This window comes from Muscardinus avellanarius (genome assembly GCF_963383645.1).
Source record: "Muscardinus avellanarius genome assembly, chromosome: 18".
NCBI classification, from domain to species: Eukaryota; Metazoa; Chordata; class Mammalia; order Rodentia; family Gliridae; genus Muscardinus; species Muscardinus avellanarius.
Window position 1 is genome coordinate 375,541 of NC_137804.1, and position 14,855 is coordinate 390,395.

At 40.9% G+C, this 14,855-nt stretch overlaps 1 protein-coding gene across 30 annotated transcripts in view; it reads right to left on the minus strand.

Annotated features, from left to right (window-relative positions):
• Nucleotides 1–14,855, minus strand: part of CLASP2 (cytoplasmic linker associated protein 2) — a gene marked incomplete at both ends in the record, with an annotated part of 157,017 nt that overhangs the window by 24,957 nt on the left and 117,205 nt on the right. For 26 of the 30 annotated variants that reach the window (XM_080715624.1, XM_080715645.1, XM_080715622.1 and 23 more), the window contains 2 exons: nt 3,272–3,350; nt 4,299–4,462. In XM_080715624.1, coding sequence (XP_080571750.1) covers nt 3,272–3,350; nt 4,299–4,462 — 243 coding nt within the window. Of the gene's footprint in view, nt 1–3,077; nt 3,129–3,271; nt 3,351–4,298; nt 4,463–14,855 lie in introns of all 30 variants that reach the window. The other 4 variants (XM_080715620.1, XM_080715641.1, XM_080715628.1 and 1 more) reach the window with 1 other exon arrangement.

The following is a 14,855-nucleotide window of genomic DNA, read 5'->3' on the forward strand; positions in this document are numbered from 1 at the left end:
ATTTTTATTTTTTATTTTGAAAGAGGGCCTTGCTGAATTGTTTATGGTTTCCCTAAGTTGCTGAGGCTGGCCTCGAACCTACAATCTTCCTGTTTCAACCTCCCAAGTACTGGGATTATATGTGTGTGCCATCACATCTGGCTCAATACATGAAGTCCAGCTAAGAAAAGAAGACACATACTGTAGCATCTCACGTATATGTGCAGTGTGAAGAAGCCAAACTCGCAGGAAGAGGGTAAAGTGGCGCTACCTGAGGCTGCAGCGCTCGGGGCATCGTCGAGGGACACAGAGTCAAGTGACGGGCAGAGTCACTTCCGAGGCCAACTGCACACAGTGTCTCTAGTATGAGCAACGCCTTTTCCTTCTTTTTTTGTGGCACTGGGGGTTGAGCTTGGCATGGCCCCTCCTCTAAGCTACATCCGCAGCCCTTTTTATTTTGAGACAACGTCTTGCTAAGTTGTATATATATATAAATCAAGTCAACGATCATAAGCCCGTGTAACTTTCACTCGTTAGTTTACAGTTGTTTTCTATTCTGAAGCATGGTCTCACTACACTGCTGATGTTCTCATGACGCTGCTGAGGCTGGTCTTGAACCTGCAATCCCGTCTCAGCCTGCCAAGAACTGGGATTATAGGCCTTCACCACCAAGCCCAGCTGAAAAACATATTTTAAGAAAATTGCCACCATCAATAACTACATATATTGCTGGGAGTGGCGGCACGCATCTATAATCCTAGCCCCTCACTCAGGAGGAGAGTCCTCCTTCAGCAGAAGGATGGCAATTTTGAAAAGGGCAGTCTGGGCTGTTTAGTGTGAGTCTGTCTCAAAATAACATAAAAAAAGGCTAGCGCCGTGGCTCACTGGTAGAGCACATGCCCAGCATACACAAGGCCCTGGGTTCAATTCCCAGTAACACACATGCTTATTTGTACTCTGGTAGCTTCAAATGGCAGAGTGCCTTGGCAAATTATAGAGTGATAAAAATTTTAAAACGGTTTCACAAAATACTCATGTTTACTACAATAAGCAAAATAATCATAATACACATAGAACACTTGAATATTTACACGTTAGAGGGGCATTTTATAAGGTTATACAGCTATTGTTTTAATAATATAAACACACACTCTCAGAGAAGGAAAAATAATCTAATTGCTAAGGTATATATAATTCTTCAATATGTTTGTGAAACCCAGAAGAGTTCAACAGAAATTACATTTATTTAAAAACGTTAGCAATTCAAACAGAACGGCTCTGCATTGTCCGTTCCCTCGCTGCTTCCCTGACAGGGAGTGTACGACAACCAACAGCATTTTCCAAAGAAGAGTTTTCTATGTCTTATATTTAAGTGATCTGTGTTTTTTCAATAAGTTTTTTTTATATTTAATTGTTATCTACCTGTATGTTGCTTTTTTTTTTTTGGTGGTTCTGGGGGTGGAACCCAGAGGCCTTCTTACCTCCAGGCTATACTCCCAGACCTATTTTATACTTTTGTTTGGAAACAGGGTCTCACTAAGTTGCTGAGAGCCTCACTAAGTAGCTGAGGCTGTCCGCGAACCGCGATCCTCCAGGTCTCAGCCTCCCGAATGCTGGGATCACAAGTGTGCGCCACCACGCCCGGCTCATATGAACTTTTTTTAAAAACTGATTTTATATTCTTAGAGCACCTACATATCAAGGTACTAGGGATTGAATCCAGGGGCATTCTATTTCTGAGCTATAATCCCCACCCTATTTTTTATTCTTTATTTTGAAGCAGAGTCTCACCAAGCTGCAGAGGGCCTCACTTAAGTAGCTGAGGCTGGCTGTGAACGGGGCATGGTGGCACATGCTTGTAATCCCAGTACTTGGGAGGCTGAGACAGGAGGATCACAGGTTCTTTATTTTGAAACAGGGTCTAAGTTGCAGAGGGCCTCACTAAATAGCTGAGGATGACCATGAACCTCCACCCTCCTGTCTCAGCCTCCCAAGCACTGGGATTCCAAGCGTGCGCCACCACGCCCGGCTATAGACCTCTTTTTGCACTGAACTCTGAAACATCTCTATACATTTTCAATAGCACTTGAGTATCCAACCACATATCTTATCTTTTATTATAATTTATAGTTTATCATGTATTACAGACAATAACGATAAAAATTACATTTTATATTCTTATAAAATGTAAGCACCTAATATCAAAGTAAATCATTCTCCGTTTTCAGTTCACGTTTCAAAACAAAAACAGATGAAACTCCTTTCACAAAGTATCACCGAGAAAACATTATGTTGAGTATTATCCAACACTGTTAAAACACTGTGATTCTGTGACACAACCTCCTTCAGAAACTGAGGGGGAAGATCAGTCCTGGGTAATAATGCTTGTGGATATTTCGTGCAGAAAAGAGCAGAGAATATAAGACGTATAAGTACATATGCTTGTTATTTCCCTGACTTTAATCTCACTTGAAACAGCTTAATAAAAAAAATCTTTAGAAAAGAATTCTTCTTTAATCTTAAATTGCTTTTTTCTTTTGTATGAAATGTAATCATTTTCAATGACAATTTGTGACCCACATAATTTTCACATAAATTAACTGGAAAATGTGTGCAAATAAAAATTGAGAAAGTCAATCCTGATTAATAAATTTTATGCACTTGTGAGAAATATCACATTGCAAAAAAAAAAGTTATTTCAGTTAAGGAGAATGGCACTGATATCAAGTTAAATTTTTGTTTAGTAAAATAAGTTCACAGGCAAAACTGGCATTTTGTCCAAAATACCCATTCAAAGTCCTAAACCTGCAACTAAGAAAAAGAAAGTATTGGGAAATCACAAACATAGCATGAGCTGAGACTATATAAAGCGAGCCTGCAATACCAGCTTAGGGTTAGATGGCCACACTGGGATGCGCATCCCCAGAAACGTCTCCAAGGGGCAGGCGGGCACCGGGCTAACACTGCGGTCGAGTGTGTGCATGCGCAGAAGGCTGACAAAGGTTAGCAGTTGGAGAGAGAGGCATACAGACGTTATCTGAAACACTGCAGAGAGGGGTAAGAGGAGAAACGATGCAGATTAAAACGGAAACAAAAACCTTGGAGCTCCAAAAAGAGTGAAGCTGGTCCCGAAGCGCTGGCTTGGCTGTCTGAAAGTTCACAAAAACAAAACCCGCTGATGGAACCGCGTCTCATGTGACAGAACACAAACAATGACTGAACTTAATCAAGCGTGCTTTAAGTCCTTGAAATGTCTTTAAAAGATCTTAGTATTTTAAAAAGCTATTTTTACCTTCAAGCTGGGTGTTTGAGTCTGATCAACTGTAAATCTCATTAGAATATTAAACTGAAGATCATTTGGAAAGGATTCTCTGAAATAAGGACAAAGAAAACAAAAAAAGTCAACACAAATGCATTTAACAACTTCACAGTAAAGGACTATGCTTAATGCCCAAACATTCCACACAAAAAGTACACGTGAAGAAACGTCCACGTGTTGTAGCCTATGTGGAACAATAGAAAAGAATATTAACATTTGGATTTAGACCAAATATAGGGTTAAGAAGCAATGCTATAGTAAATAATAGTCTACTATGCAACAATAAGATATAACCAAAAAATGTATTTTATAAAAATTTCAATATTCTCAGACATGTTTCCCATGTATGCTATCTCAATTCTTGACTCACTCTAACTTAGAAAATGGGTATCTAAAGTAAGCCACTTCAGCCGGGCGTGGTAGCGCACGCTTGTAATCCCCGCATTCGGGAGGCTGAGACCGGAGGATCGCGGTTCGAGGACGGCCTCAGCTACTTAGTGAGGCCCTCTGCAACTCAGTGAGACCCGGTTTCAAAATAAAGAATAAAAACTGGGCAGGGGGTGTAGCTCAGAGGTCGAATGCTCCTGGGTTCCATCCCCAGGCCCGCAAAAACAAAACAAAACAAAACAAAGTAAGTCACTTCAACAATATACGAAAGAAAGCAGAACATATAATTGATTCATTGACTAAATAAATAAATAAATAAATGAATAAGCAAGCATAGATTTTGTTTCCAGGACTGGGGATAGAATACACGGGCATTCTACCTTTGAGATACATCTCCAGCCCTTTATTATTTTTTAATTATGAAACAGAGGCTTGCTGAGTTGCTGAGGGCCTGGCTGGGTTCACTGAACTTCCGACCTTCCTGCCTCACTCTTCCAAGTACTGGATTACAGGATGTGCCACCATATGTGGCAAAATTTCAAACTTTTATCACAGGGGCTAAATATTCCCAATTATTATTGGGTACATTTAAAATATGGGCAAAAAATATTACCTTGTAACATCAAGGGCTTTCTGAACTTTTGCCTGAACAGACCCAAGTAAATCAGCACCCATTTTTTTAAGGAGTTGCGTCAGCAGTACAAACAACCAATCCTGAAGGTCATCTTTGTGGACTTGTATGAAATCAACCAGAGTCTCCAAAAACATGCTGAACACCTGTAGTCGATAAAGGGGAGAGGTGGGAAGAAAAGAAGGAAATATTGACCTCTGTGTTTAGTTCCAAATGGAGAGAGAAGGGAGTACAGGAGTCAGAGGCACAGCGACTGGCAGCCAAGCGGAAAAACAGTCTCTCTTGCTTTTCACTGGACTCTGTGACACAAGAGGACACCTGAACCGTTATCCAACTTCTGCAGAAGTTCGACAATGAGCTATTCCATGCAGCATCACTTGCTAAAGAAACTTTGGCCACAATGGCTGGCACACTTAAGGTCATTAACGAGTCACAGCCTAAGCTGGTTAAGCGGAAATTGATCTCATATGAAACTCAGGGAAAAGAACTGTCAGCTCTCACGGGCCCGGAGCGATTTGGAAGAGGGGCAGTAAGTTAGAGGATGCGGGACCACCAGCTTCCTTAACGCGTAACATGCATCGGACACGAAAGCCTCAGATTTCTCAAAATGACAACTGTCACAAACGCTTTGGCATGAGATCTATTGTTTATAAAACTGCCCCCAAAATAATTTGAAATGATAGATGATGATAACTGAAACTATACCTAGAATAAAATAAATTCAGGATAAAAATCTTCAATGAAATTTAAGTGATTTTAAAAAGGCCCTAGAGTGTATGCTATTACCCTTCATTTGTATTGGAGAATTTTATACTTAGTTCCAACATTAATCTACCTAGTTTAAAATATTTTATAAGGTAAAAAAAATTACTTTTTGTGTGTGGTATTAGAGATTAAACCCAGGGGCATTCTACTCCTAAGATATACTTTCAGTCTTTTTTATTTTTATTTATTTATTTTTTTGTGGTACTGGGGATGGAACCCTTCTACCTCTAGGCTACACTCCCAGACCTATTTTATATATTTTTTAAATTTGGAAACAGGGTCTCTTAAGCCAGCGTGGCTGGCTTTGAATCTGCGCGATCCTCCTGTCTCCGCCTCCCAAGCGCGGGGATTACAAGCATGCGCCACCAGGCCCAGCCTTTTTTAGTTTTTAACTTTGAAAGAGGGCCTTACTAAGTTGCCAAGGCTGGCCTTAAAGCAGCAATCCTCCTGTCTCAGCCTCCAGGTACTCAAATTATAGGTGTGCACCACAGCTGGCCCAACTACGTATCTTTCCTACTTGTAACTCACGGTCAGTTTAATTTTTCTCTATATTATCATTCCATCTGGAACAGATATTATTTAAAAATAAGACTATTTTTTTTTAAAGTCTTGTATCAGCAATAAGAACCAAACTTAAAGTTATCTAGAGGCCAAGACTCAATAAAAAGTTGTACAATGAATGGAAGGACTTTCTCTGAAGCATATTTCCCTGTAATTGGTAGCCAATGTTTTTCCTACTTAAATGAAGACCCCCGTCCCCCAGGCCAGGAGGAACTTCCTTCCTTGCTCCAAGCTTTCTGGCGCCTCCTGCTTCCTTTGCTGGCCTCGTGCTAGTCATTTCTGGGATGCCTTTCTTCTCATGCTGACATAACTAAGGCTTATGTTTCCGTCAGGATCTTCACTGCTATTTCCCTCAAGAAGATTTTCTGAGTGTTTGAAGTAGAAGTTCCTTTGGGTTAGAATAGCTGGGTAAAAATGTAGACATGTTATTTAAAGCACTCTACATATAGAACTATATCAGTACTTACTAAATGATCGTATAAAAACAATATGCACAGCCATAACATACTGGAAATTAAACATGAACTTTCCTATTTAATTGCCCTACCATAAACAGTTCGCCTAAGATACTGATATTCTCCGGTTTCCTTACCTAGGATTAAAGGGAAAACCACTGATACCCTAATGCAACACTAGGAATGAAGAGTTGAGAATCAATGCTCCATAAACAGCTCTTGTGCTTTGATGGGGTGACACGGATATGATACTAGAAAGTGCATGCTGGCTGATGAGAGCTAGTGTGCGTGTGAGCACGTGCACACACGCACACACACATGCATGTTTGTGAGTGTACAGTACTGGACACTGAACGCAGGAATGGTCTACCACTAATTTACATCTCTAGCCCTTTTATTAAAAAAATTTTTTTTTCTTTCTATTACTGGGGTTTGAACCCAGGGGCATTTTACCTCCTAGCTAAACACTTGGCACTTTTTATTTATTTATTTATTTTGCAGCAGTGGAGATTAAACCAAGAGGCACTCTACCTCCAAGGTACATCCACGGCCCTATTTTTATTCTTTATTTCAAAACAGGGTCTCACTAAGTTGCAGAGGGCCTCACTAAGTAGCTGAAGCTGGCCACAAACCTATGATCCTGCTGACTCAGCCTCCCAAATCCTAGGATGAGAGGTGTGTGCCACCATGCCTGACTGTTTTTAAATTTTGAGAGGGGGTCTCAAGTTGTCCAGAGATTCTCTTGCCTCAGTCTCTCAAGTTGTTGGACTCAAGGGCTCATACTCAGTGCTACTTTTTTTTTTTTTTTTTTTTTTAAGGTACTGGGGATTGAACCCAAGGGCATTCTACTTCTGAGCTATACCACCAGTCCTATTTTTTTTTTTTTAACTTTGAAACTTGGTTTCAAAATATTGCAATACTGCTTGCCAAGGCTTTCCTTGAACCTGTGATCCTCCTGTCTCAGCCTCCCAAGTACTGGGTTTAGAAGTGTGCACCACCATACCTGGCTTAATTTTATTTTTTAATAATTATAAAATTTAGAAATTATTTTCAAAACCTTAGTGGAATCAATTTATAATCCAACATATCCCACAGCTTTAATGTGTTGAGAAAGAATTAAATATCTACATGATTACAATTGAGGCAGCCTATTCTTAACCTCTCGTATATCTTAGGTGTGCCAGCCATCAAATACAGAAGAACATGATCAAATTAGATTAATTAGTAAATAGATTAAAAAGCACATCTCCAAACAGAATGACAGTTTGCATATAGCATTTCGTGGATTGCAAAGGATCCAACACGGCATGAACTCTTTGGGAGAGAAAACAGAGAAAAAGGGTTAATTTCACAGTCATGCAGTAAAGTTAGGTTGCCAACAAATATTGAACCAACTTACTCTCTATTGAGAGTTCCAACACAGGGGACAGCATGCAAAAAGAAAAAAAGAAAAAAAAGAAAAACACACAAATTAGTCGCCATCAATGCAAAGTTCCTGTATGGAAGAAAAACACTTAGAACATAAAATAAAAAGTGACAAATGTTTTTCAAAGTTTTATGATAAACTCAAAGTAGTTTTGAAAATGAGAGTTAAATGAACAGTATGGAAGAAGAACATGATTTTCTTATGTTTTTTTTTTAATCTTGTCAAGAATTTTTTTTTTTTAAAAGAAAACTTTTACTTGTTCTTTCATATATTCTATTATCCTCAAGGCTAAACTTCCAGGAAAAAACCCACGAATAACAGAAACTCCTTCCTTCCTTCCTTCCTTCCTTCCTTCCTTCCTTCCTTCCTTCTTTCTTTCTTTTTGGTGGTACTGGAGTTTCTGGAAGCCCTTCTACCTCCGGGCTACACTCCCAGACCTATTTTATATTTTTATTTGGAAACAGGGTCTCCTAAGCCAGCGCGGCTGGCTTCTAACCTGCGCGATCCTCCTGTCTCCGCCTCCCAAGCGCGGGGATGACAAGCGTGCGCCACCACGCCCGGCCTCACTCCCATTTCTGAGCAGTGTCAACAAGTGGTTCCAAGCCACAGCATCTAAAACCCTTGCACTCTTTCCTTTGTAACTCTGGGGTTGAACCCAGAGGCACTCTGCCTCAGAGCTATACCCCAGCCCTATTTTATTTTTATTTTGAAATGGGGTCTCGTTAAGTCGCTGAGGGTCTTGTTTATGTCACCAAGGCTGGCTCAGCCCCGTCTCAGCCTCCCGGGCCTTGGGAGGACAGCCACGCTCACTACACCTGGCTTCCCACCTGGGATACCACCAGCTTCCACTGTCACAGTTAAATTATTTCTCTGAAGGCTCAGAACAGTGATCATTAATTGGAGGTGAAAAGAAACTGTTTATACCACCCATTTATACATTCCTCGGGGAAGATGTGTGTTAAAGTCTCCTCTTCCTAGGGCTATACGCAACTGAGCTGCTCAGAATGGGTATCAGGAGACCAGATGCAACCTTCTCAGTAAGACACTTGAGTGATGTCACTGCCTAGTGGCCACAGATTATATTCCCTAGCAATCCAGGACTAAAAGGCATGATTCAAGTGGCAAGGTTGCAAAAGACCAAAAGATGCCAGTTCACAATACCTCAACGAAGGTGGCTCTATTGATTTTATTTATTTTATTTTATTTTTTTTTGGTGGTACTGGGGTTCCTGGAAGCCCTTCTACCTCCGGGCTACACTCCCAGACCTATTTTTACATTTTTATTTGGAAACGGTCTCCTAAGCCAGCGCGCGCGGCTGGCTTCGAACCTCCGCGATCCTCCTGTCTCTGCCTCCCAAGCGCGGGATGACAAGCGTGCCCACCACGCCCGGCTCAGGTGGCTCTATTTAAAGGGCTCCTGCAGAGCCACGGGCCAGAACCCCAGGGGGGAACATGTGGCATCTGACCATGTGTATGCCTGAGGGGATGAAGTGGTCCAGAGCAGTCAAAGAAAAGGTGTGTCCTCAAGTTCTCGATTCTTAAAGTCTATTTAAATTTGATGGCTTAAAATTTCTATGGTGTAGCTGGGCATGGTGGTGCATACTTATAATCCCAGTATTTTGGAGGCTGAGACAGAAGAATCACAGGTTTGAGGAATGCCTCAGCAACTTAATGAGACCCTCTGAAACCCACTGAGACCCTGTGTCCAAATAAGAAATAAATCAGGCTGAGGGTGTAGCTCCGAGGTAGGATGCCCTGGGTTCAATCCCTAGTACCACACGCACACATAGTACGCCCCCCACATTCTATGGTGCTCAGTAAACCCTAGGACTTTACGTGTATTAACTCATTTAAACAAAACAGATTTAGGATTACTATAAACTGTTTTAAGATTAAGAAAGCAAGGCACATTGAGCCAGGCATGGTGGAGCAGACTTATAATCCCAGTACTTGGAGGCTGAGAAAGGAGAATCACAAATTCGAAGATAGCCTCAGCAAGAAGTGAGACTATCAAACTAGTGAAACCCTGTTTCAAAATAAAACTAAAAAATAGGCCAAGAGGTGTAGCTCAGATGTAGAATACATTTGTATTCAATCCCCAGTACCTCAAAGAAAACAGAAACAAAACCAAGGCATACACTAGGCGCTAAAGAGAGAATCTGCACCTAAGCAACCTAGCTCTGTGTTATACATATAGCCTCTCATAAGAACAGCCAAAAGCAGCCGGGCGTGGCGGCGCATGCTTGTAATCCCAGCATTTGGGAGGCTGAGACTGGAGGATTGTGGTTTGCAGACAGACTCAGCTACTTAGTGAGACCCTGTTTCTAAATAAAGAAAAAATAATAAAGCAGGGGGTGTAGCTCGGAGGTCTAATGCCCCTAGATTCCATCCCCAGACCTGCAAAAAAAAAAAAAAAAAAAAAAAAAAAAAGAAGAAGAAGAAGAAAAAGAAATAGTGCCGGGCGTGGTGGTGCACGTTTGTAAACCCAGCATTTGGGAGGCTGAGATAGGAGGATCTGGGTTCGCAGTCAGTGAGGCCCTCCACAACTTAGTAAGACCCTGTTTCCAAATAAAGAATAAAAAATAAGCCGGGCGTGGTGGCGCATGCTTGTAATCCCAGCATTTGGGAGGCTGAGACCAGAGGATCACGGTTCGCGGACAGCCTCAGCTACTTAGTGAGGCCCTCTGCAACTCAGTGAGACCTGGTTTCAAAATAAAGAATAAAAAATAGGGCAGGGGGTGTAGCTCGGAGGTTGAATGCCCCTGGGTTCCATCCCCAGACCCGCAAAAAAAAAAAAAAAAAAAAAAAAAAAAAAGAATAAAAAATAGAGGTGGTGTATATCTCGGAGGTAGAATGTCCTTGGGTTCCACCCCCAGTACCACACACAGAATAAATCAATAAATAAATAAATAAGAGTATCAAAAGTCAGCCAGGTATGGTGGCATACACCTTTAATTCCAGTACTTGGGAGGCTGAGACAGGAGGATCACAGGTTTTAAACCAGTTCCAGCAAGCAGTGAGACTCTCATCAATATAGGGATACCCTGTTTCAAAATAAAAATAAAATAGGGGTGGGGTGTAACTTGGAGGTAGAATGTTCCTAGGTCCAATCCCCAGCAAGCAACACACACACACACACACACACACACACACACACACACACACACACTCTCTCTCTCTCTCTCTCTCTCTCTCTCTCTCTCTGGAGTATCAAATGGTTTAAATGATATAATCGCTACCTCATGGTCAAGGTTACTGCTCTGGATTTAACCAACTGTGGACTGAAGATACCTGGGGAAAAACTGCGTCTATACTAAATGTGTACAGGCTTTGTCATTATTCCCTAAACTATAGAGTATAACAATTATTAGAGCATTTACATTGTATTAAGTATTATAAGTGATCTAGAAGCGATGTAAAGTATTTGGGAGGACGTGCAGATGTCTTGGAACAAATGCTCCACAAATAATGGGAGATAGTTATACATAAAAATAAAAAGTTCACATATCAAAATACAGACAAGTAATATTAATTTGCAAACTGTATTTACTAATCATGTATTTCTTTCCCAGGGAAAATTCTGCATCTCCTTCAAATGTGTCAAAAGTTCTTTCCTGGACTTTCTTTTCTGGGATGTCTGCACTTTATGCCAGAGCATGCCTGATAATTTAGTTGGACACAGACTCTGGGTCCAAAAAAAAAAAAATTGCAAGGACACATCCTGGGCCTGGAGCAAGTCGAGCTGACCATTCATATGGGTTCTTGAATACAACCTTAAGTGTCTGTTTCAGCTGGGAACAACAGGTGGTCTCAACCATGTTGGGCAAAAACGGCAACTGGCTTCCCAAGGAAGCGAGTTGCTATCCAGAACATGTTAACATGAACACCACAATGTTAACTTAAACCTAAAAGTACATGAGAAAATGCACATGGCCAATGCCTGGGGTACAAGGTGTTTTCCAAATGTTTACAAAGGTCCATTCCAGGTGAGGCTTTCTGAGAAGCCATTCCAGGTCAGCGTGTGGCCTAACACAGACGCGAGGAAGATGTGCTACCTAGGCCAGAGTCCAGGGACGTCGGGCTGACAAGGACGGGGACCGGCCCTGGCAGCGTAGGAAAAGCACAAACCAACACAGTTCAGGTAGGGCTGAGGGAAAGGAGGGAATAGGAACAAAAATAACAGGCTTTGCTTAGACATTTTCTTAAGGAAAACACTGGAGAAGACTGTTTGTTTGTTTGTTTATTATTGGTGGTACTGGGGGTGGAACCCAGGGGCTTTACTACTTCCGGGCTATACTCCCAGATCTATTTTATACTTTATTTTTTTAAAATGTATTTATTTTTGGACCGAGAAAAGCGGGGCTTAAGAGCCCCGCTAACAACCAATCTCTATTACCACAAAATCAGTGCCTTTCATAGCCAGAAAACACCATCACCAGAAAAACAAAAAAATCACTAGGCTCCAGAGAGGAGGGGGACTCAGAACAGAGCTCAGAGCCACAGAGGAGATACACCGGCCTCACGCCCGAGGACGCAGCAGCAGTGCCTTACTGCCGGCGGCAGCGGCAAATTCACCAGACGGCTACAGCGAGCTGAGGTGAGCCGCTGCGGGACAGCCGGGCGGGATTTTTCGGCACAGGGAGCATCTAAAGCTCCCAGTGGCTGGGCTCAGCACATGCTTCTGGGACTCAGAGCGAAGCTCAAAACCAGAGAAGAAATACGCCAGCCTCATGGCCAAGGGTGTGGCAGCGGCGCCATATTGCCACCAGCGGCAGCAGCAGCGAATTCACGGAGTCCACTACAGCTCCATCTGCGTACTCAACAACAGTGAGTCAAATTGCGGGCACCAGAGGAGAAATCCCAGTACTGCACTCCCAGGGACTTGACCCAGTGGGGGAGTGGGGGTGGCAGAGATATCACACCACAGAACACCCAACCTGGCACCCCCTCCCCATAGTCTAAAGCAGCCTCTATCCACTCCCTGGGTCTGAGACTCTGTGATACAACCCAGTAAAGGAGTAGTGGGGTCTGAGATACCATAGACTCGAGATCCAGAGCACCTTAAGTGAAGTTGTAGTGACCCAAGGGAAGAACCCAGAGAAGGCACAAACTTCCAAAATCATGGGAAAGAGGAATAACAATGGAGCAATGAATGCCCACAACCCCACAACATCAGAACCCGATAAAACAGAAATTCAGAGATTTCTAGAAGATCAAATCAGGAAAATAACTGTAGAAATAATAAGGGTGTTTCGAAAAGAATTCAGAGAGAGCCAAAAAGAGATAAAGGATGCAATTAATGAAGTAAAGGCCTCAATTCAAAGTACAAACAACCGATTAGACCACACAGAGAATAGAATCTCGTTCCTAGAAGATGATCACTCCAAAAATGAACGCATAGTTTCTAATCTAGAAAAAAATATCCAACAGCAGGAATCTGACATTGAAGAAATATGGGTCCATTTTAAGAGAGCTAAACTAAGAATAATTGGAATAGAGGAGGGAAAAGAAGGTGAAACCAAAGGGATCAACAATCTCTTCAAGGAAGTAATAGCAGAAAATTTTCCAAACACAGAGCAAGAGGTCGATACACAGGTCCAGGAAACTTATAGAACTCCCTTTAGACAGGATCGGAGAAGAGGATCCCCACGCCACATAATTGTCAAAATGACCAATGTGGAAGCCAAGCAGAGAATCTTAAAGGCAACAAAAACAAAGGGCCAAGTGACATTCAGAGGCAAACCAATTAGAATCACTCCAGACTTCCCAAACCAAGTCATGAGAGCCAGAAGGGCTTGGAGTAACATATTCCAAACTCTGAAAGAAAACAACTTCCAGCCAAAAATTTCCTACCCAGCAAAACTTTCTATCAAATTAGATGGGGAAATAAGAAGCTTCCACGACAAACAGAAACTGAAGGAATTTATGTCTTCAAAACCAGCGCTAGAGAAAATAAAGAGATTAACTACAAAGAAGAAATAGGTAACATACACCAGAACCAGAGAAACAAGATTTTCCATCCAACAGACAACTAAGATTATTTATCTGTAGAGATTCATTATTTATGTTAGTCTTTTACCTATCTCTAAATTGTATTGTTTGCTTTTATTGTTGTTAATTTTTAGGATTTCTAGTTGGAATATTAATATACCTTCAGATATAGCATTTAGAAACATTTTATCCCTTCAGATATAGCATTTAGAAATATTTTATCCCATTCTATCAGTAACTTTTAACTCTGTTTACATTGTCTTTGGATATACAATATATATATATATATATATATATTTTTTTTTTTTAGGGAGTTTGTATACTCTTCTGTTGCCTGTGCCATTGAAATCATATCCAAGAAATCACTGCCAATTTCAATGTTGTGGTTTTATGACCCAGATTTTCTTCTAAAAGTTTATAGTCTTAAGATTTATATTTAGGTCTTTTATCTATTTTGAGTTAATATTTGTATATGAGATTAGGTAAGGGTCCAATTTTATTCTTTTTCATGTAATTATTATTTTTCAACAATATTTAGTAAAAAGATTAGTATTTCCTCCACCAAATGTTCGTGGAAACCTTGTCAAAAATAACTTGACAATAAATGAAAGAATTTATCTCTAGGCTTTTATTTAACTCCAATGGTTTATATATCTGCCTTTAGAACAGTACTACACTGTTTCAATTACTGTATCTTTATATGGTTTGAAATCAGAAAATATATATCTTCTAGCTTTGTTCTTTTTCGAGATCATTTTGGGTATCTAGAGTCCATATTCCATATTAGGATAGATTTTTTCCTGAAAAATAAATGTATAAATATATGATAGTTTCACCTAAAAAAAAAAAGAAAAAATATTCTCTGGTAAGAAAGAATGCAAAAAGAAATATTGAAATGTTATCTTTAAGTTATCAAAAGCTTGGTATCAGACAAATGAAACTGTTATGTGAGATTATCATTTTTAATTTTGGTTAAATTGCTATAATACTAGATGTCAACCAGTAAGCCAAGCATGGGAAGGAGGGATGGGGAGGGAATGGGGTGGGGATCGGGTGGGGGCTGACTGGGCGATGTGTGCATGTATGTCTACAAAAGTTTATATCCCACTATGATGTATGAATACAGTGCACCAATAAAAAATTAAGAAAAAGTATTTTTTATTTTTTTTGGTGTTACTGGGATTCCTGGAAGCCGTTCTACCTTCGGGCTACACTCCCAGACTTATTTTATATTTTTTTTTATTTGGAAACAGCGTCTCTTCTTAAGCCAGCACGGCTGGCTTTGAACCTGCGCGATCCTCCTGTCTCTGCTTCCCAAGCGCAGGGATTACAAGCGTGCGCC